The sequence below is a fragment of the Styela clava genome, chromosome 5 (assembly GCF_964204865.1).
Source record: "Styela clava chromosome 5, kaStyClav1.hap1.2, whole genome shotgun sequence".
Taxonomy (NCBI): domain Eukaryota; kingdom Metazoa; phylum Chordata; class Ascidiacea; order Stolidobranchia; family Styelidae; genus Styela; species Styela clava.
The window spans coordinates 15,049,610-15,074,424 of record NC_135254.1 but is presented as its reverse complement, the minus strand read 5'-3'; the positions used below and the strand labels follow the sequence as shown (position 1 = coordinate 15,074,424).

The 24,815-nt window shown below is 37.7% G+C and overlaps 1 protein-coding gene across 1 annotated transcript; it reads right to left on the bottom strand.

Annotated features, from left to right (window-relative positions):
* Positions 1–19,968: 19,968 nt before the first annotated feature.
* LOC120344837 (uncharacterized) lies at positions 19,969–24,545 on the bottom strand. The gene is made up of 4 exons (XM_039414152.2): positions 24,418–24,545; positions 23,632–23,741; positions 22,828–22,998; positions 19,969–20,253 (listed from the first exon to the last, which is right to left on the bottom strand). Exons 1-4 carry the CDS (start codon positions 24,515–24,517, stop codon positions 20,029–20,031), a joined length of 606 nt encoding a protein of 201 aa, XP_039270086.2. The 5' UTR covers positions 24,518–24,545; the 3' UTR covers positions 19,969–20,028.
* Positions 24,546–24,815: the final 270 nt, after the last annotated feature.

Below are 24,815 nucleotides of genomic sequence, written 5' to 3'. Positions count from 1 at the left end.
CCCCCCCAAGTCACGCTACAGTGATTTCGGCCTATTGCAGGCCTCTGAAAGGTCTTGTGAATAATCTGAAGGCAGAGGCGTGACTAGAAAAATTATTTGAATCAGTTTCAGGTGGAATTTTTTTCTCTCACATCTCAGTCACGCTCCAGTGATTTTAGGTCATATGTCGAGAATGGTAATAGATAGAGATGTTATATTTGGGCTATACAAGGTAATTAAAGTGAAGTTCATGAAGAAAAAAATTCGTCACGGTTGAGTGGACACGGACCCTAAAATTGATAGAAATCGACTTCCATCAGAAAAGATCAGTTTTTGACGTGTTATGTATGCCATTCGTCCGGCGCAACGAGCCTTGTGCAACCATCAAACTCATAATCAAACATCCACTTTTTTACTACTGAAATCCTTTTTTTACATTTCCCCTCGCGGGTAGCGAAGCGACCTCCCCTGGATTCGTTAACGCCCACTCGAGTTCCCAGCTTTTTGCTGCAGTTTCACCATATCTGTTGGTCGCATCGGACTCACGAGCTGGAGTTATTATATAATAAGTGGCTATTATGGCTAATAAAGGTAAGTCTACCATTTCTATACGTTAGATATATACTATTAGTGTGTTTCCCTTAGCGGGTGACTATTCAGGGAGTCACCATGTGCTAATATATGACATACAGAGCTGCCGAGTTTAAATCCCTGAATCTTCGGTCCCATGCCACAATTCCATTAATCACACACCCAACCAGAGTTACTAGCAGTTCTGCAACCTTACTCGATCATATATACACTAATATATATGATAAGACTATGAAGCCAATTGTGTTAGTTGATAATTTAACTGATCACTATCCCATATTCTGCCACACTGAAGTAGAACATATACCTTCCAAGCGGGTCCAAGAGAGTAGGCGAGATATGAAACAGTTCAATCCTGAAAATTTTGTGAACGAAGCTCAAACCGTACTTGATAATGAAATCTCTTCCCCACCAATTGGAGCTGATAATTTTAACACATTATTTGATGAATTCATCAACAAACTCGTATATTTAATTGACAAACATACCCCATTAAAAAAATTAAGTCGAAAAAAACGGCGCTTGATGCAAAAACCGTGGATCACTCCTGGGATTTTACGATCTGCTAAAATTCGAGTCAAAATGCACAAATCTTTATTCATAAATGGCACTGATGTTGAAAAGCGACAGTATAAAAAATACTCCAATACCCTGTCTCATATTGAAAATAGAGCCAAAGATAATTATTATGCTAAATGTTTTGACAAACATAAGAATGACTCTAAAATGACCTGGAATACCATAAACTCTATTATCAATCAAAAAAGTAATAAATCCCATCCTAACTCGTTATATGATGTGAATCGAAATAAATCCATTCAAGATCCAAATGACATGTGTAACCTTTTTAATAGATATTTTTCTCAAATTGGTCCTTCTCTTGCCTCCTTATTCTCCAATAATAACAAACATGAGTTTTTTAAGTATTTGAATCCCCCTAATAGATCATCTATGTTCTTGGAGGACACCACCCCTTCTGAGATTGAAGCTGTTATTAATTCTCTTCAAACTGGAAAAGCTGAGGAACATGACCATATCTCCATATACTTACTCAAAATGTTAAAAACTATTGTTAGTCCAATTTTATGTAGATTTTTCAATACCTCTATGACTCAGTGGCGGCGCGTCAATAGGGCCAACGGGGCAATGCCCCGGTTGTTTTTCGGTATAATAAAAAATATTCGAAAAATACCTCAATATCGGTTGCACAGACTGTCTACACTAGCCATATTCTCCAGACATGGTTCATTTTTCGCTCGCAAAGCCTTCGCCGAACGTCGACGGGGCGACGCCGATTTTGCCCCGGTTGCTCATTGTATATCGTATTCTCTCTTTTATCTTCCACTCGCCGCGTTTGTCTCGTTTGTTTTCTGTTTCTTTTACTAAATCATCGGGGCTAGCCCCGAAATTATGACGACACAATGCCGACGTTTCTTACAACAACGTGTTGACATATTCTCGCATTCCTTCTCGTTCGTTGGTTCCTTGAAGAGTTGATAGTTTCCTCGCCTTCGTTTTTGTCGCTTGTTTCGCTATTTGAATCAGTTAGAGACCTTTAGTCCATTTGCTTTCGATTTTCCACATTCCTTTTGAGCTCCTCACTTCTTTCCGGCTTCGCATTTCTTAGCCTTAGACCTCATAATGAATAAGGTTGATGCACTACTTCGCACTCCGTTTTCACAGCTGCCGCTGGAACAAAAATTAGAGGTACAACGTCTTGGGCCTTATCAACCAAAAAATTGTTCACTGGAACAATCCCATGACGGAGGAAAGCGTCGGCGTACATTCTGCGCAGAAACTTGGTATAAAAAACACGAATGGTTGTGTTACAGCGAGGACAAAAATGCACTTTTTTGTTTTTATTGCCTACTTATTGCCACGTTGGTGTAAATTTGGTTTTAGAGATCTTAAACATCTTTCCGAGCGTGCCAGGGATCATCAATCTTCAATGGAGCATCTGGACAATGCAGTAAAATACCGAACATTCGGAAATGTTAATATTGCAGCACAGTTGGATGAAGGACGCGCGGTTTCTATTCGACGGCACAACCAAAACGTCGAGAAAAACCGCCATGTTCTCGGTCGATTGATAGATGTTTTGAAGTTCATTTGTTGTCACGAGCTGTCCCTCCGTGGGCACGATGAACGGGCTGGCTCTTTTAATAGAGGGGTATTTTTGGATATGGTGGAATACACCGCATCCCTAGATACAGTATTGAGAGAACATCTTGATGCCGCAACTGTTTCGAAAGGGACATCTAAGGATATCCAAAATGATTTGCTCGACTCAATGTATAAAATTTATTTACAACATTTGGCTCTGGAAATTGAGAATTGCCAGTTCCTTTCGATTCAGTCTGACGAGACAACTGACATCACGTGCGTTTCCCAACTGGCTGTGATTTTTCGGTTTGTGAAAGATGGTAAACCTACCGAGAGATTTCATAGCTTTGTACCAATCGTTGATCGCACGGCTTGCGGGATATCGGCTGTACTGAAAGAAGTGTTACAGCCTTACAACGCGAAGTCAAAATTGATAGCTCAAACTTATGACGGCGCGGCAGTCATGAGTGGGTCGAAACATGGTGTTCAAGTTTATATAAAAGAAGATTTTCCTCATGCGCATTTTTTACATTGTTATGCACACCAATTTAACCTCGTTATTAAAAATATGTGTCTTGATACCCCTCTCGTCCGTATATTTTTTGCAAATGTTTCGGGGTTTTCTTCATTTTTTTCCGTTTCGCCGAAGCGCTCTGACCTCCTTCGCCAGATATGTAGCCGCCGTCTCCCAGCTTGTGCACCAACACGTTGGAACTTCCAATCACGCGTGGTGCAGGGCGTGTCCAAAATTAGGTCTGAGCTCATTGAGTGTTTCAATGGCATTCAGAGCTCTCTGGTTTGGGACGAACGCTCTGTGAGGGAGGCGGCAGGTCTAAAGCGTCTGCTGGAAGATGGTGAGTTTTCATTTTTTCTCGCTTTTTTCTCCACAATATTCTATCACGTGGATGTATTATACGGCGCAGTCAAGGCTAATGGATGGAGCGTCTATGCAGTCGTGTATTTCAGACTTCTGCGATGCTGTATCTCGTATCCGGGAAACAATAAAATACGACGACACATGGAGTGCTTCTTTACGCCGCGGGCAAACAACGCAGCGTTTGATTTTGTCTGCAAAGGAATGCTGTGACATTCTGGTGAATCAAATAGGCGATCGTCTGCGCACTGAACACCTTGCCGCGTTGTCTTTGATGAACCCCAAAAATTTTTCAAAATTTGCACGTCAATTTCCCATCCATTTGTTGTCTACTGTCTCCAAATTTTACCCCATGATAAACGTGGGTAAATTGGAAAATGAATTGCGATATATACACACCAATCAAACTTTTTTGAACATCACATCAACTTGCGCGCTCTATGGGTTCCTCATAGATAACACTCTAGTAACTACTTTTGCGGCGTCTGCAAAATTTCTGGACATCATTTTGACGACGCCTATTTCTTCCGCCGACGCAGAGCGAACATTCAGCACGCTGAAGCGTATTAAAACGTATCTCAGAAACACAATGAAGCAAGATAGATTAAATTTCTTGGCTGTTTTATCCATTCACAGAGACGTTATTTCTGGGATGCATGACTTTAATCAGCGCGTTATTGAGCATTTTGCTTCCAAGAAACCGCGGCGTGTTGCATATATGTTCAAGCAGTAGAAGTCTAGCAGCATATATATCTATGAGTGAGCGACGCATGTCCTTATCTTTGCCATAACTTTCCTTTCTTCATAGTAACGTTTTAAACCTTATTTTAGGTTTTGTCTGCTTTCCCGAAGTTTCTGTTAATATGTCATTGTATTTATCTGGGTAAATATTGCCTTTCCTTTTAAAAGAGGTTTCAAAACAAACTATGTCTATATTTATTAATCCCTTGACTTGGACCGGTTTTAAAGACACTTTCTTATCGTTAAAAATTGTCGCTTTTGCCGATTGGTTGTTACCGATGGAATGGTTTTTATACTCATAAAATGATGGGAGAACTTACAGCGCTCATCCTGTCCCCGTAGATGGGGGTGACTTGGTCCCGCAGTAGCTTGCCCCGGTTGTCAAAATGACCACGCGCCGCCACTGCGTATGACTATAGGAATATTTCCATCCCATCTAAAGGTTGCCAAAGTAGTACCTGTGTATAAATCTGGTAACAAGAATTATGTGTCAAATTATCGCCCCATCTCAATTTTATCCTGCCTTTCGATTCCTTTTGAAAAATTATTACTAAAACGCCTTTTCGAGGTTTGCATTCACATTATGAACGTTTTGATCCTTATTTTATTTTGAATATTTTATTCTCTCATTTGTACTTCTTTCCTCTTCTCTCACGTGTGATCGAAAATGTGAAGTCGAAATAGGACAGTTTCCATTTATATGCAATCAGATCAAGTCAAGCTTTCCAATATCAACAGGGAAACCACTTGAAAATTGCATCGTTTCATACGAATTGAAAATAAAAGGGATTACTATTTTTACGCTCGGACTTTCCGCCAAATATAGTGCATTTCGGTGCTACATTTCGTATCAATTTCCATATTGGGCTAGATCTGAGCTACTCAACTATTTTACCAGAAATCCGTAAACAAAACTTCAAAATTACTGGGGTCCGGTCTTTACAGAAAATATATTGATACATCCTTAAACACGAACTTCTTCGGCCGATTAATGATCAAGATAGCGCTATTTGCATTGTTTATTATGGCGTTAAAGTTCTTGTCATATATAGGTGCAAATATGAGCAAATTATTAAACAACCTTCAAAACTATGAGTAATTTAATGAAAAGAAATCTTCACCTCCATTCGGTGCGGTCCGAATCGAATACTCGGAAGGTCCGGATTCGACCCGCGGCCCGCCAGTTGAGTAGCCCTGTAAGTTGTTTTTGTAAGTGGGCACCGGTAGCCATTTTGGATTTGTGTTAGGGCAGCAGGGTGGTGAGTATTAAATGCCATGCCTAATTTGGCTTAGTAGTGTGGAATTGTCCACTATCTGACTATGCACTAAGGTACCGTACCTGACTACAGTTCATTTGGGATATTCCAAATTGATCAATGAACAGCAAATCCACAATGTCAGAATGTACAGGCAGACAGATGTAGGCCATAATTTGCTCTATTCAATTTGACATTTTTCATGATTTAACTGAAAATGCTGAAATGTGGTCTATATCATGTAGGTACAGAAATACCGGACCCTAATAATCTTGTAATCATATGGAATTTTCTTGAGCCTTGACAAACCTCATGTAATCACGAACATGTAATTGAATATAAAATGAATGCACGGTAATATGTTACGACTCCCGCATACCCATTGCTAGAAAACGGCTTGCATTTTTGAACACAATATACCTCATGCTGCTAACTTTTCTACCCATGTTTATTTGTAAACACTAATGTAGATTAAACTCGCATAGGCTGCCATTTGCAGCCATTGCCCCATACTTCGCGGCGGCAAACTTCGCGCCGGGCGTCATCTTTATAGATCTTGAGATGATTTCCTCTCAGTGATGCATAATACTTTTCACCATAATTCTGCAATTGAATCGCAAGGAGAATTTAAAGAGCTTTATTTCTACATAGGAAACAGCAAGAAAGATGTAGAATTAAATATATATATATAAAATATTTTTGTATTACAGAATAAATTGAATAAATATTACAAGCACTGAGAAATGAATTTACATTTTAGGTAGTTTTAATATTTTAAGTTCATCTGCATCGTTGTTTCGTATGGTCCTTTAACGTAGATTACGTCGTCATTGCAAAATGTTTCACAACACCCCAATAAAACATCTTACATTATTCAATTGTTATATTTGGGCATAACACAAGTGCATCCTGTAGAATTTATCACCGTCTCTCTAATCCAGCGTTTCTTTTTCCGGAAATATACTTGAACCGAGACCTTAACTTGGACACTTGCTAGACTTAAGTCTTCTTGACGAGTTGCCGGATCTATGCATCCTTTGCAGAGACATTTTGCGCTTAAAATTACCCTCGGGCGTCTGTAAAATGTAATCTGTTTTAAATAACATAACATTTGATTGTGACTCCTGTATTTGATATCAGTGATGTTCCACTAATTTAATAAAATATCTGTATCTGATTAAAAATGACCCAATAATATTACGTGAACCACGGGGACTTTAGTTTAGGGATAACAAGTAAAACACTTGAATTTTTCCACTAAACAAAAAACCTCTAACAAGACAATATGGACAGCGTTTATTGCCCACGGCATCTAAAAACGGAACCTCGATAATCAATGATATATATATATATATATCACTAAATGCTTTTTTTATTCCACAAACACGTTTGATATATATATGCCAAGTGCTTTGATAAAGTTCGTGATCGCAAAAAATAACATCAATTGAATAAGAAGTAGGAAATACCTGTTTGGATCGATGTTTTTTTCGAACACCCACGGAGATGTACTTTTCATATTAAATTTATATCCATTGCCAGGCGAAGGACATTTGTACTTTCTGTTGCCCGGAATGACTTTCTTTACACGTAGAGGATAATTCAAATTCATTTTGTTTGAAAAGCGATTTTCACCAACATGATCTTTTACAGGCGAGCAAGTACAATATTTCAAAACTATTATTAAGTATAGAAATCTTGTCACCAAATCCATGTTGTTCTAAGAAGAAAGATTTTTTTATTTCAATAAGGCGATTTGCATAACTCATTTAAATTACCGCAGTCTGTTTCATGCTCAGTCATATATATTCATGATCATATATATATATATATATCAAGATTTACATGCGGTGTTTTTTACATGGTTTATCCCCTGTTTGGTAGTTTTCCAACTGGTTTCCCTGACCGTATAATATTGTCTTTATTCAGTTACCGACCAAAGCCGAATGGTGCATAAACATTTTCATCGTTTACAATATAGAACAATAGTATAGGCGGCATTGTCCGAGACAGGAAATCATTCAAGTAATCAACGATTTGAATGATTACCCAAATGACAGTTTCATTACATATTGTTATTACTTTTTACGTAAAATTGGAACGTGGTTTTGTTCCGGACCTATGAAACAGTTGAACATTTTTATGAGTTTTTTACATCCTCTTTTTAACGAGGGTCATTAATTGCAGCCACTAAATACGCAAGAAGCAAAATTCTGAAATTTCCCTAGTTTCGCATTACCTAACCATTTTTTTACATCCCTTGACACCACGGACACATTCATTACTTACTAATTTTTTACACCCTGCGACACCACGGGAACCGGCGTCGCCAACGCAGCTAGGTACAAAGCTAACCACACAACAATATTTCCACACAGTATTCGTTTAGTGAATAATTAACTAATATATATCATGCGTACATACCAACGCCTAACATACCATGATGCGCAACTAAAGCCTTAGCCAATGAGGAGTGTCTGACGCGATACGCTCCATTGCGGTTTGGAGGCCGTTTACCTTTGTTTCCGGGGCCAGAAAGCGTTTGCCCGAGTATTGGGAATTTTTTCAAGTACTTTTGGCGCCCTCTGTGGTGAGAAAACTCGTGCAAAGCCACGCCCACTTAGGTTCTACACCCCACCCAGTTTTCACCCACCCCCCAGTCACGCTACAGGGATTTTGGCCTATTGCGTCAATATGAAAGGTCTTATAAAGAATCTTAAGACATGGGCATAAATCGAAAAATTATTTGAATACGTTTTGGATGGAATTTTTTTTCTACCCCCGCTACAGTGATTTCGGCCTATTGCAGGCCTCTGAAAGGTCTTGTGAATAATCTGAAGGCAGAGGCGTGACTAGAAAAATTATTTGAATCAGTTTCAGAATCGGGTTTTTTTTTTCCCTCTCACATCTCAGTCACGCTCCAGTGATTTTAGGTCATATGTCGAGAATGGTAATAGATAGAGATGTTATATTTGGGCTATACAAGGTAATTAAAGTGAAGTTCATGACGAAAAAAATTCGTCACGGTTGAGTGGACACGGACCCTAAAATTGATAGAAATCGACTTCCATCAGAAATGATCAGTTTTTGACGTGTTATGTATGCCATTCGTCCGGCGCAACGAGCCTTGTGCAACCATCAAACTCATAATCAAACATCCACTTTTTTACTACTGAAATCCTTTTTTTACATTTCCCCTCGCGGGTAGCGAAGCGACCTCCCCTGGATTCGTTAACGCCCACTCGAGTTCCCAGCTTTTTGCTGCAGTTTCACCATATCAGTTGGTCGCATCGGACTCACGAGCTGGAGTTATTATATAATAAGTGGCTATTATGGCTAATAAAGGTAAGTCTACCATTTCTATACGTTAGATATATACTATTAGTGTGTTTCCCTTAGCGGGTGACTATTCAGGGAGTCACCATGTGCTAATATATGACATACAGAGCTGCCGAGTTTAAATCCCTGAATCTTCGGTCCCATGCCACAATTCCATTAATCACACACCCAACCAGAGTTACTAGCAGTTCTGCAACCTTACTCGATCATATATACACTAATATATATGATAAGACTATGAAGCCAATTGTGTTAGTTGATAATTTAACTGATCACTATCCCATATTCTGCCACACTGAAGTAGAACATATACCTCCCAAGCGGGTCCAAGAGAGTAGGCGAGATATGAAACAGTTCAATCCTGAAAATTTTGTGAACGAAGCTCAAACCGTAGTTGATAATGAAATCTCTTCCCCACCAATTGGAGCTGATAATTTTAACACATTATTTGATGAATTCATCAACAAACTCGTATATTTATTTGACAAACATACCCCATTAAAAAAATTAAATCGAAAAAAACGGCACTTGATGCAAAAACCGTGGATCACTCCTGGGATTTTACGATCTGCTAAAATTCGAGTCAAAATGCACAAATCTTTGTTCATAAATGGCACTGATGTTGAAAAGCGACAGTATAAAAAATACTCCAATACCCTGTCTCATATTGAAAATAGAGCCAAAGATAATTATTATGCTAAATGTTTTGACAAACATAAGAATGACTCTAAAATGACCTGGAATACCATAAACTCTATTATCAATCAAAAAAGTAATAAATCCCATCCTAACTCGTTATATGATGTGAATCGAAATAAATCCATTCAAGATCCAAATGACATGTGTAACCTTTTTAATAGATATTTTTCTCAAATTGGTCCTTCTCTTGCCTCCTTATTCTCCAATAATAACAAACATGAGTTTTTTAAGTATTTGAATCCCCCTAATAGATCATCTATGTTCTTGGAGGACACCACCCCTTCTGAGATTGAAGCTGTTTTTAATTCTCTTCAAACTGGAAAAGCTGAGGGACATGACCATATCTCCATATACTTACTCAAAATGTTAAAAACTATTGTCAGTCCAATTTTATGTAGATTTTTCAATACCTCTATGACTCAGTGGCGGCGCGTCAATAGGGCCAACGGGGCAATGCCCCGGTTGTTTTTTCGGTATAATAAAAAATATTCGAAAAATACCTCAATATCGGTTGCACAGACTGTCTACACTAGCCATATTCTCCCGACATGGTTCATTTTCGCTCGCAAAGCCTTCGCCGAACGTCGACGGGGCGACGCCGATTTTGCCCCGGTTGCTCATTGTATATCGTATTCTCTCTTTTATCTTCCACTCGCCGCGTTTGTCTCGTCTGTTTTCTGTTTCTTTTACTAAATCATCGGGGCCGATCGGGGCTAGCCCCGAAATTATGACGACACAATGCCGACGTTTCTTACAACAACGTGTTGACATATTCTCGCATTCCTTCTCGTTCGTTGGTTCCTTGAAGAGTTGATAGTTTCCTCGCCTTCGTTTTTGTCGCTTGTTTCGCTATTTGAATCAGTTAGAGACCTTTAGTCCATTTGCTTTCGATTTTCCACATTCCTTTTGAGCTCCTCACTTCTTTCCGGCTTCGCATTTCTTAGCCTTAGACCTCATAATGAATAAGGTTGATGCACTACTTCGCACTCCGTTTTCACAGCTGCCGCTGGAACAAAAATTAGAGGTACAACGTCTTGGGCCTTATCAACCAAAAAATTGTTCACTGGAACAATCCCATGACGGAGGAAAGCGTCGGCGTACATTCTGCGCAGAAACTTGGTATAAAAAACACGAATGATTGTGTTACAGCGAGGACAAAAATGCACTTTTTTGTTTTTATTGCCTACTTTTTGCTACCGCCCGTGACTCACGTTGGTGTAAATTTGGTTTTAGAGATCTTAAACATCTTTCCGAGCGTGTCAGGGATCATCAATCTTCTATGGAGCATCTGGACAATGCAGTAAAATACCGAACATTCGGAAATGTTAATATTGCAGCACAGTTGGATGAAGGACGCGCGGTTTCTATTCGTCGGCACAACCAAAACGTCGAGAAAAACCGCCATGTTCTCGGTCGATTGATAGATGTTTTGAAGTTCATTGGTTGTCACGAGCTGTCCCTCCGTGGGCACGATGAACGGGCTGGCTCTTCTAATAGAGGGGTATTTTTGGATATGGTGGAATACACCGCATCCCTAGATACAGTATTGAGAGAACATCTTGATGCCGCAACTGTTTCGAAAGGGACATCTAAGGATATCCAAAATGATTTGCTCGACTCAATGTATAAAATTTATTTACAACATTTGGCTCTGGAAATTGAGAATTGCCAGTTCCTTTCGATTCAGTCTGACGAGACAACTGACATCACGTGCGTTTCCCAACTGGCTGTGATTTTTCGGTTTGTGAAAGATGGTAAACCCACCGAGAGATTTCATAGCTTTGTACCAATCGTTGATCGCACGGCTTGCGGGATATCGGCTGTACTGAAAGAAGTGTTACAGCCTTACAACGCGAAGTCAAAATTGATAGCTCAAACTTATGACGGCGCGGCAGTCATGAGTGGGTCGAAACATGGTGTTCAAGTTTATATAAAAGAAGATTTTCCTCATGCGCATTTTTTACATTGTTATGCACACCAATTTAACCTCGTTATTAAAAATATGTGTCTTGATACCCCTCTCGTCCGTATATTTTTTGCAAATGTTTCGGGGTTTTCTTCATTTTTTTCCGTTTCGCCGAAGCGCTCTGACCTCCTTCGCCAGATATGTAGCCGCCGTCTCCCAGCTTGTGCACCAACACGTTGGAACTTCCAATCACGCGTGGTGCAGGGCGTGTCTAAAATTAGGTCTGAGCTCATTGAGTGTTTCAATGGCATTCAGAGCTCTCTGGTTTGGGACGAACGCTCTGTGAGGGAGGCGGCAGGTCTAAAGCGTCTGCTGGAAGATGGTGAGTTTTCATTTTTTCTCGCTTTTTTCTCCACAATATTCTATCACGTGGATGTATTATACGGCGCAGTCAAGGCTAATGGATGGAGCGTCTGTGCAGTCGTGTATTTCAGACTTCTGCGATGCTGTATCTCGTATCCGGGAAACAATAAAATACGACGACACATGGAGTGCTTCTTTACGCCGCGGGCAAACAACGCAGCGTTTGATTTTGTCTGCAAAGGAATGCTGTGACATTCTGGTGAATCAAATAGGCGATCGTCTGCGCACTGAACACCTTGCCGCGTTGTCTTTGATGAACCCCAAAAATTTTTCAAAATTTGCACGTCAATTTCCCATCCATTTGTTGTCTACTGTCTCCAAATTTTACCCCATGATAAACGTGGGTAAATTGGAAAATGAATTGCGATGTATACACACCAATCAAACTTTTTTGAACATCACATCAACTTGCGCGCTCTATGGGTTCCTCATAGATAACACTCTAGTAACTACCTTTGCGGCGTCTGCAAAATTTCTGGACATCATTTTGACGACGCCTATTTCTTCCGCCGACGCAGAGCGAACATTCAGCACGCTGAAGCGTATTAAAACGTATCTCAGAAACACAATGAAGCAAGATAGATTAAATTCCTTGGCTGTTTTATCCATTCACAGAGACGTTATTTCTGGGATGCATGACTTTAATCAGCGCGTTATTGAGCATTTTGCTTCCAAGAAACCGCGGCGTGTTGCATATATGTTCAAGCAGTAGAAGTCTAGCAGCATATATATCTATGAGTGAGCGACGCATGTCCTTATCTTTGCCATAACTTTCCTTTCTTCATAGTAACGTTTTAAACCTTATTTTAGGTTTTGTCTGCTTTCCCGAAGTTTCTGTTAATATGTCATTGTATTTATCTGGGTAAATATTGCCTTTCCTTTTAAAAGAGGTTTCAAAATAAACCATGTCTATATTTATTAATCCCTTGACTTGGACCGGTTTTAAAGACACTTTCCTATCGTTAAAAATTGTCGCTTTTGCCGATTGGTTGTTACCGATGGAATGGTTTTTATACTCATAAAATGATGGGAGAACTTACAGCGCTCATCCTGTCCCCGTAGATGAGGGTGACTTGGTCCCGCAGTAGCTTGCCCCGGTTGTCAAAATGACCACGCGCCGCCACTGCGTATGACTATAGGAATATTTCCATCCCATCTAAAGGTTGCCAAAGTAGTACCTGTGTATAAATCTGGTAACAAGAATTATGTGTCAAATTATCGCCCCATCTCAATTTTATCCTGCCTTTCGATTCTTTTTGAAAAATTATTACTAAAACGCCTTTTCGAGGTTTGCATTCACATTATGAACGTTTTGATCCTTATTTTATTTTGAATATTTTATTCTCTCATTTGTACTTCTTTCCTCTTCTCTCACGTGTGATCGAAAATGTGAAGTCGAAATAGGACTGTTTCCATTTATATGCAATCAGATCAAGTCAAGCTTTCCAATATCAACAGGGAAACCACTTGAAAATTGCATCGTTTCATACGAATTGAAAATAAAAGGGATTACTATTTTTACGCTCGGACTTTCCGCCAAATATAGTGCATTTCGGTGCTACATTTAGTATCAATTTCCATATTGGGCTAGATCTGAGCTACTCAACTATTTTACCAGAAATCCGTAAACAAAACTTCAAAATTACTGGGGTCCGGTCTTTACAGAAAATATATTGATACATCCTTAAACACGAACTTCTTCGGCCGATTAATGATCAAGATAGCGCTATTTGCATTGTTTATTATGGCGTTAAAGTTCTTGTCATATATAAGTGCAAATATGAGCAAATTATAAAACAACCTTCAAAACTATGAGTAATTTAATGAAAAGAAACCTTCACCTCCATTCGGTGCGGTCCGAATCGAATACTCGGAAGGTCCGGATTCGACCCGCGGCCCGCCAGTTGAGTAGCCCTGTAAGTTGTTTTTGTAAGTGGGTACCGGTAGTCATTTTGGATTTGTGTTAGGGCAGCAGGGTGGTGAGTATTAAATGCCATGCCTAATTTGGCTTAGTAGTGTGGAATTGTCCACTATCTGACTATGCACTGCGGTACCGTACCTGACTACAGTTCATTTGGGATATTCCAAATTGATCAATTAACAGCAAATACACAATGTCAGAATGTACAGACAGACAGATGTAGGCCATAATTTGCTCTATTCAATTTGACATATATCATGATTAACTGAAAATGCTGAAATGGGGTCTATATCATGTAGCTACAGAAATACCGGACCCTAATAATCTTGTAATCATATGGAATTTTCCTGAGCCTTGACGAACCTCATGTAATCACGAACATGTAATTGAATATAAATTAATGCACTGTAATAGGTTATGTTATGACTCCCGCATACCCATTGCTAGAAAACGGCTTGTGTTTCCGAACACAGTATACCTCATGCTACTTATCTTTTCTACCCATGTTTATTTGTAAACACTAATGTAGATTAAACTCGCATAGGCTGCCATTTGCAGTCATTGCCCCATACTTCGCGGCGGAAAACTTCGCGTCGGGCGTCATCTTTATAGATCTTGAGATGATTTCCTCTCAGTGATGCATAATACTTTTCACCATAATTCTGCAATTGAATCGCAAGGAGAATTTAAAGAGCTTTATTTCTACATAGGAAACATCAAGCAAACAGCAAGAAAGATGTAGAATTAAATATATATATATAAAATATTTTTGTATTACAGAATAAATTGAATAAATATTACAAGCACTGAGAAATGAATTTACATTTTAGGTAGTTTTAATATTTTAAGTTCATCTGCATCGTTGTTTCGTATGGTCCTTTAACGTAGATTACGTCGTCATTGCAAAATGTTTCACAACACCCCAATAAAACATCTTACATTATTCAATTGTTATATTTGGGCATAATACAAGTGCATCCCGTAGAATTTATCACCTTCTCTCTAATCCAGCGTTTCTTTTTCCGAAAATATACTTGAACCGGGACCTTAATTTGGACACTTGCTAGACTTAAGTCTTCCTGGCGAGTTGCCGGATCTATGCATCCCTTGCAGAGACATTTTGCGCTTAAAATTACCCTCGGGCGTCTGTAAAATGCAATTTGTTTTAAATAACCTAACATTTGATTTTGACTCCTGTATTTGGTATCAGTGATGTTCCACTAATTATATAAAATACCTGTATTTGATTAAAAATGACCCAATAATATTACGTGAATCACGGGGACTTTAGTTTGGGGATAACAAGTAAAACACTTGAATTTTTCCCCTAGACAAGACAATATGGACAGCGTGTATTGCCCACGGCATCCAAAAACGGGAACTCGATAATCAATTATATATCACTAAATGCTTTTTTTTATCACACAAACACGTTTGATATATATGCCAAATGCTTTGATTAAGTTCGTGATCGCAAAAAAAAAACATCAATTGAATAGGAAGTAGGAGATACCTGTTTGGATCGATGTTTTTTTCGAAAACCCACGGAGATGTACTATTCATTTTGTCTGCAAAGGAATGCTGTGACATTCTGGTGAATCAAATAGGCGATCGTCTGCGCACTGAACACCTTGCCGCGTTGTCTTTGATGAACCCCAAAAATTTTTCAAAATTTGCACGTCAATTTTCCATCCATTTGTTGTCTACTGTCTCCAAATTTTACCCCATGATAAACGTGGGTAAATTGGAAAATGAATTGCGATGTATACACACCAATCAAACTTTTTTGAACATCACATCAACTTGCGCGCTCTATGGGTTCCTCATAGATAACACTCTAGTAACTACCTTTGCGGCGTCTGCAAAATTTCTGGACATCATTTTGACGACGCCTATTTCTTCCGCCGACGCAGAGCGAACATTCAGCACGCTGAAGCGTATTAAAACGTATCTCAGAAACACAATGAAGCAAGATAGATTAAATTCCTTGGCTGTTTTATCCATTCACAGAGACGTTATTTCTGGGATGCATGACTTTAATCAGCGCGTTATTGAGCATTTTGCTTCCAAGAAACCGCGGCGTGTTGCATATATGTTCAAGCAGTAGAAGTCTAGCAGCATATATATCTATGAGTGAGCGACGCATGTCCTTATCTTTGCCATAACTTTCCTTTCTTCATAGTAACGTTTTAAACCTTATTTTAGGTTTTGTCTGCTTTCCCGAAGTTTCTGTTAATATGTCATTGTATTTATCTGGGTAAATATTGCCTTTCCTTTTAAAAGAGGTTTCAAAATAAACCATGTCTATATTTATTAATCCCTTGACTTGGACCGGTTTTAAAGACACTTTCCTATCGTTAAAAATTGTCGCTTTTGCCGATTGGTTGTTACCGATGGAATGGTTTTTATACTCATAAAATGATGGGAGAACTTACAGCGCTCATCCTGTCCCCGTAGATGAGGGTGACTTGGTCCCGCAGTAGCTTGCCCCGGTTGTCAAAATGACCACGCGCCGCCACTGCGTATGACTATAGGAATATTTCCATCCCATCTAAAGGTTGCCAAAGTAGTACCTGTGTATAAATCTGGTAACAAGAATTATGTGTCAAATTATCGCCCCATCTCAATTTTATCCTGCCTTTCGATTCTTTTTGAAAAATTATTACTAAAACGCCTTTTCGAGGTTTGCATTCACATTATGAACGTTTTGATCCTTATTTTATTTTGAATATTTTATTCTCTCATTTGTACTTCTTTCCTCTTCTCTCACGTGTGATCGAAAATGTGAAGTCGAAATAGGACTGTTTCCATTTATATGCAATCAGATCAAGTCAAGCTTTCCAATATCAACAGGGAAACCACTTGAAAATTGCATCGTTTCATACGAATTGAAAATAAAAGGGATTACTATTTTTACGCTCGGACTTTCCGCCAAATATAGTGCATTTCGGTGCTACATTTAGTATCAATTTCCATATTGGGCTAGATCTGAGCTACTCAACTATTTTACCAGAAATCCGTAAACAAAACTTCAAAATTACTGGGGTCCGGTCTTTACAGAAAATATATTGATACATCCTTAAACACGAACTTCTTCGGCCGTTAATGATCAAGATAGCGCTATTTGCATTGTTTATTATGGCGTTAAAGTTCTTGTCATATATAAGTGCAAATATGAGCAAATTATAAAACAACCTTCAAAACTATGAGTAATTTAATGAAAAGAAACCTTCGCCTCCATTCGGTGCGGTCCGAATCGAATACTCGGAAGGTCCGGATTCGACCCGCGGCCCGCCAGTTGAGTAGCCCTGTAAGTTGTTTTTGTAAGTGGGTACCGGTAGTCATTTTGGATTTGTGTTAGGGCAGCAGGGTGGTGAGTATTAAATGCCATGCCTAATTTGGCTTAGTAGTGTGGAATTGTCCACTATCTGACTATGCACTGCGGTACCGTACCTGACTACAGTTCATTTGGGATATTCCAAATTGATCAATTAACAGCAAATACACAATGTCAGAATGTACAGACAGACAGATGTAGGCCATAATTTGCTCTATTCAATTTGACATATATCATGATTAACTGAAAATGCTGAAATGGGGTCTATATCATGTAGGTACAGAAATACCGGACCCTAATAATCTTGTAATCATATGGAATTTTCCTGAGCCTTGACGAACCTCATGTAATCACGAACATGTAATTGAATATAAATTAATGCACTGTAATAGGTTATGTTATGACTCCCGCATACCCATTGCTAGAAAACGGCTTGTGTTTCCGAACACAATATACTTCATGCTACTTATCTTTTCTACCCATGTTTATTTGTAAACACTAATGTAGATTAAACTCGCATAGGCTGCCATTTGCAGTCATTGCCCCATACTTCGCGGCGGAAAACTTCGCGTCGGGCGTCATCTTTATAGATCTTGAGATGATTTCCTCTCAGTGATGCATAATACTTTTCACCATAATTCTGCAATTGAATCGCAAGGAGAATTTAAAGAGCTTTATTTCTACATAGGAAACATCAAGCAAACAGCAAGAAAGATGTAGAATTAAATATATATAAAATATTTTTGTATTACAGAATAAATTGAATAAATATTACAAGCACTGAGAAATGAATTTACATTTTAGGTAGTTTTAATATTTTAAGTTCATCTGCATCGTTGTTTCGTATGGTCCTTTAACGTAGATTACGTCGTCATTGCAAAATGTTTCACAACACCCCAATAAAACATCTTACATTATTCAATTGTTATATTTGGGCATAACACAAGTGCATCCAGTAGAATTTATCACCTTCTCTCTAATCCAGCGTTTCTTTTTCCGAAAATATACTTGAACCGAGACCTTAACTTGGACACTTGCTAGACTTAAGTCTTCTTGACGAGTTGCCGGATCTATACATCCTTTGCGCCTTTGCGAGACATTTTGCGCTTAAAATTACCCTCGGGCGTCTGTAAAATGTAATCTGTTTTAAATAACATAACATTTGATTGTGACTCCTGTATTTGATATCAGTGATGTTCCACTAATTTAATAAAATATCTGTATTTGAGAAAAAATGACCCAACAATATTACGTGAACCACGGGGACTTTAGTTTAGGGATAACAAATAAAACACTTGAATTTTTCCACTAAACAAAAAACCTCTAACAAGACAATATGGACAGCGTTTATTGCCCACGGCATCTAAAAACGGAACCTCGATAATCAATGATATATATATATATATATCACTAAATGCTTTTTTTATTCCACAAACACGTTTGATATATATGCCAAGTGCTTTGATAAAGTTCGTGATCGCAAAAAATAACATCAATTGAATAGGAAGTAGGAAATACCTGTTTGGATCGATGTTTTTTTCGAACACCCACGGAGATGTACTTTTCATATTAAAATTATATCCATTGCCAGGCGAAGGACATTTGTACTTTCTGTTGCTCGGAATGACCTTCTTTACACGTAGAGGATAATTCAAATTCATTTTGTTTGAAAAGCGATTTTTACCAACATGATCTTTTACAGGCGAGCAAGTACAATATTTCAAAACTATTGTTAAGTATAGAAATCTTGTCACCAAATTCATGTTGTTCTAAGAAGCAAGATTTTCTATTCCAATAAGGCGATTTGCATAACTCATTTAAATTACCGCAGTCTGTTTCATGATCAGTCATATATATTCATGATCATATATATATATATCAAGATTTACATGCGGTGTTTTTTACATGGTTTATCCCCTGTTTGGTAGTTTTCCAACTGGTTTCCCTGACCGTATAATATTGTCTTCATTCAGTTACCGACCAAAGCAGAATGGTGCATAAACATTTTCATCGTTTACAGTACAGAACAATAGTATAGGCGGCATTGTCCGAGACAGGAAATCATTCAAGTAATCAACGATTTGAATGATTACCCAAATGACAGTTTCATTACATATTGTTATTACTTATTACGTAAAATTGGAACGTGAAAATTCCAGGACATTCATTCAATATTAATAAATATCGTACGGACTTGAAAAATGAAGTTAAGGTTTGGGCATCATTGGGAAAAATAAATTTTTTTATGAACGAATTACGTACTTGGAACTTCTTTGAATTTTCTAACGTCTACATTTTTCCACGGTATTTTTATTGAATTGTTGCATATCAACAAAAATGAAACTTTGGAATTTTTTTTATGGATTAGGGTCAAAAAAGCAGTTTTAAAATTCAACGACAGATTTAGAACAACAGGGTTTTGAATAAAATTCAGGGTTTTGTCCCGGACCTAGGAGACAGTTGAACATTTTTTCAAGTTTTTTTACATCCTCTTTATAAACAAGGATCATTAATTGCAGCCACTGAATACGCAAGAAGCAAAGTCCTGAAATTTGAAATTTTCCTAGTTTCGCATTACCTAACCAATTTTTCACATCCCTTGACACCACGGACACATTCATTACCTACTAATTTTTTACACCCTGCGACACCAAGGGAACCGGCGTCGCCAACACAGCAGGTACAACGCTAACAACATTCAAGTAAGATATTATAAACATAAGCGCACACAACAATATTTCCACACAGTATTCGCTTAGTGAATAATTAGTTTATATTTCATGCGTACATACATAGATTATAAGTGTTTTTCGGTTAGTGTAGAAAAACATCAATAAATCGCAACGATAATGATATTAACTAGCATCCCTTCGTCATCTTGTGTAGATCACACGGTGTTGGGTATATGTTCTTTTTTATCATTTGCCTAATCATTTCAGCACTTGCATGTTCACAAGCAACTTCTCTTCTTGAATATCCTAAACAGGTCACTATATGCCCAGTCTCCATGTCCGTGCAGCCGCAGTTTCGATCGTGCCAGGCATCCCACGACGAACAATTTATCTGATGCTCGGCATAGTATTCCTGGAAAATGTTGAATTTAACATTATACCAGAATTGTTTACTCATGTGCAACGAACAAAATACTTCGTTTGTAATCTGATCAACAATCACAATTCAATTGTCTTTGAATGTATATAGACATTACACACTAAAACATGTTGCCGAAAGTTTTCATTCGCCAAACTTCCAATTATGGCCGCAACAATGTTTCGATCGTTTAAAAACGTATATCGACGAAAATGTTCTCATGGAAAACACGCATTTTTACGAGGTTTGCATTTACATTATGAACGTTTTGATCCTTATTTTATTTTGAATATTTTATTCTCTCATTTGTACTTCTTTCCTCTTCTCTCACATGTGATCGAAAATGCGAAGTCGAAATAGGACTGTTTCCATTTGTATGCAATCAGATCAAGTCAAGCTTTCCAATATCAACCGGGAAACCACTTGGAAATTGCCGTTTCATACGAATTGAAAATAAAAGGGATTACTATTTTTACGCTCGGACTTTCCGCCAAATATAGTGCATTTCGTTGCTACATTTCATATCAATTTCAATATTGGGCTAGATCTGAGCTATTCAACTATTTTACCAGAAATCCGTGAACAAAACTTCAAAATTACTGGGGTCCGGTCTCTACAGAAAATATATTGATACATCCTTAAACACGAACTTCGGCCGATCAATGATCAAGATAGCGCTATTTGCATTGTTTATTATGGCGTTAAAGTTCTTTTCATATATAGGTGCAAATATGAGCAAATTATAAAACGAGAATATCGGTTGGAAACCGAAGACTTATCGATCGATAGTTAGGGGATCCCCCAAAAGAGAAACTGCAGTTTCGATTCATCCGCTCTTGTAACTTGCGCACTGCGCATTGCACACACACACTCTGCGGGTTTCAAAATTCTCTCGCTTTACAAAAATCTAGATCACTATATCAATAATTGATTGATAACTCGCTAATTATACGACATAATTCGCCCAAAATCAATAGGCTTCTGGTCCGAGATAAGATGAATGCACATGCAAAATCTGGAGCAGATTCAATCTCGCTTTCGTGAGATATCGCGTGCATCTAACAGACGCACAGACAGACATACATACAGACAGACATACATACAGACAGACAGACATACATACATACAGACAGACATACATACAGACAAATACCTATCAATATACTTACCGATCTTAAGATCGATAAGTAATAACCTTCAAAACTATGAGTAATTTAATGAAAAGAAACCTTCACCTCCAGTGATCCAAAATAAAGAATTTGGCGCGGTCCGAATCGAATACTCGGAAGGTCCGGATTCGACCCGCGGCCCGTCAGTTGAGTAGCCCTGTTCTAGATCAGTGATTTTAAATCGAAATCCCGCCATCACAGTCCAGCTCTTGGGATTCCGGAAATTTGCACTCAAATTCGAGAGTAATACAATTCAGACAATAAAATGCGATGGAACTATCGTACTCCATCGCTATCCTCGATCCTCTGGAATGTTTCCTTGGGGTTCCGCTCAAAAAAAGTTGAAATCCACTACTAGACATTTGATGATGAATAACTCACAGCAACACACTGAATTAGGCATATTTTTAACATCAACAGTAATATGCTCTTTTATACACGTTTTAAATAAAACGAAAATATTTGAAATATATATTTTCCTTCCAAAAATATATTCCGCAATCGTCTTTTGATTTGAATGATCTGCTCGTAAAGACTACTACTACCGCAGCGTTGGATCATGGCCTTTAGAGGCCCTAAGTACTGAAGACTTTGGTTCTCTATACGCGAGCTTGTTTAAAATATAGAAATATGAATGTAACAAGTGTTCCGTAATCTTAGAAATTGAAATTAAGTCTCAGTATTCATTGCTAATCAAAAGCTGAAATATGATCAATTCACATATTTTTTAAAAATATTTCTCACGCCTATAAACATTTATAGCGGTTTAAGATGGTACTTGATGTAGAGAAACAATCAAAATTCATTTCAACCGAACCATTATTGAGGTCTGAATCGTCTGACTAATTTGACAAATCATTTCATTAAACACTGAGACTCTATTTCAAACCCGACGATGAAAATTTCTGTGGTCCCCTTTTCCGTGGTACCTGAGCACATGCTTATTTTAGCCCTGTCTACAATATTCCTGCATTATTATACACCTACAAATCCGTCAGCATATTAGAGCTAGACTAAATGGATCAAGTCTCGCGTTGTAACCCAAAATAATACTTTCAGTAAAATCGAATATTAACAGTATTGAAGTTACGATGAAATGCTATTTGAACGTTAAATGACTGACGCTTTTTAATAGTGTTAAAAGTTACGGTGAAATGCTGTTTGAACGTTTAACGACTGGCGCTTTCTAACAGTATTACTGTCAAAAATCGGCAGTCCTTGAATACTTAAATGGCATTTCCCAAGCATATGCTTATTTTGTCTAATGAATAATCCAGCACTGGGCACTACTTGGAATTTGGCGTTTTTATTTTATACACTTGAGTGCGTTTGCAATTTTCATATACCAATTTCACAATATTTTGAACAAACATATTTGATCAAATTTTGTTATACTTACCAGAAATTGAACATCGGTCATTTGTCCTTCTTTTTGCATTATTCTCGATTTGAATTGAATCCAAGATGTAGTTTGTTCGCAATATTCGCCCGTTTCACATTCTTGACAATTGCATCTCCCAAATGCACTTGACCATTGTGAATTGTTCATACAGACGATATCAGTTTCTCCCTATTATATATATATATTTTATTGAATAACGTCATAAATTTCATAACCAATGAAGTCATATTCACTACAGACGCCATAACCGATATCGTTTCAACTGTTTCAAATTTGGTGACAATCAGTACTTACTAACGTCTGAGAAACTACCATATATACTAGTGATGGCGCACCTTTTTTTAATGAACGGTTCAAAAACTATATTTTTATCTAGGGGAAGTAAAATGTGAGTCATAAAATTTAATCAATGAGATTTTCCGCAAGCCATGTAATTCATGGTTGGTAATGAGAGATTGGAGCTTTCCATATGGACTCTGATGATATCTGCTGGGACACGATAATCCCTGTACTATAACAATTGAATCAATCGGCAGTCATAACTCATCTCTGCTAGAATCTGCTACAGTTATAGCAGTTAAGGTTGTATTCAAAGTCGTTGAAATGTAGGTAGTAGTTTTAACAATAGTTCTTATAAAGCGTAAAACATAATAATAATAAAAAAAAACTAGTTCGAATTATACTTTTAAGTCCAAACAAGTTTCGGGGATAAACATTTTTGAAGTTTGAGCGACGCGCTACCCATAATACAGGCAGGGATGTGAATGATTGTGATAAAATCGTGAATGTTGTAAATCCTACCTCTAAGATATGATTTTGTGTACAAGCAACACTGCAGTTGGATCCAATGGAATACCTTCTATCTGTACAATTTAACTTCCCATATGGAATTGGAGGCGGACGGTCACATCCTGAAAAGATAATATATTATACAAGCGAAAAAAAATGCTGAGGCATTTGTTTCATGATTGTCATTATTCAGTAATTACAACAAAATGTCTAAAAATATACTTATTGGACACGAAATAGACCTATAGATCGTTTTGCTAAATTATTGTTGATGTTGTTAATTTTGGGATTATTGTTGTTGGTGGTGAAATTCTCCTTTTTCTGCGACTAATGGACAAATCGATTTCAAATTTCGAGAACTTAATTAAACATGGTCTAACCGTTGGAAGGTCATTTTAAAAATATATAGATTTTTCGAAATTTTCTTTCTGAGTCTAATAGAACTCGGTATTTTTGCAATCAATATTTTGTATTTAAATTAAAATCGAACAGTTTTTATTCTATCGTGCACTTGTTTGTCAGCCTTTACAGCAAAGCAAAGTCAGTGCCTTACAGTTTAAGTTTCAATGCTACCGGTACTGCCATTTGTCATTGAACCATCGTTTGAACATATATCGCTTTTTTAAAGATTAACTAATGTGGGAAAAACCGGTCGAAAGAATTATATTCAACGAAATATTTGGCTGTCAGCGGTAGTAAACTGCATATTTAGGAAACGCCTATTCAGACATTGTTTTTTTTACACTTCATCATAAAACCATAACGTCAAATTAATGTACACGATCACGATATTTATACCTGTCTTCTCCTTTTTTCCAGATCGCGCAACAAGCAATCTAGAAGCGGGTTGTGATATTGATTTCAATCTCTCAGCAATTACTGCAAGTGCAAATTTCATAGCTGCATTCGATTGTTTTATTTCTACGATTAAAATAAAAGTTTCAATCAGCAAGTAAATTTTGAGACAGATTTTGATGTTTTTTATTATCGTTTCGAAAGTAAACCACATCATAACCTACCTTTTTTTAAACTGCCCACTTCGTTTTCAAGTTGAAGAATTCTAGATTCAAAATTATCCACATTTTTTCGTTCACGTTCACAACTGATGGGAAACTCTTTCATTTGCAGATATGATTCAATGTCAAAACTAGGATCGTTCAATCTCATGGGTTCGTTTTTACAATCTCCATTTCTAC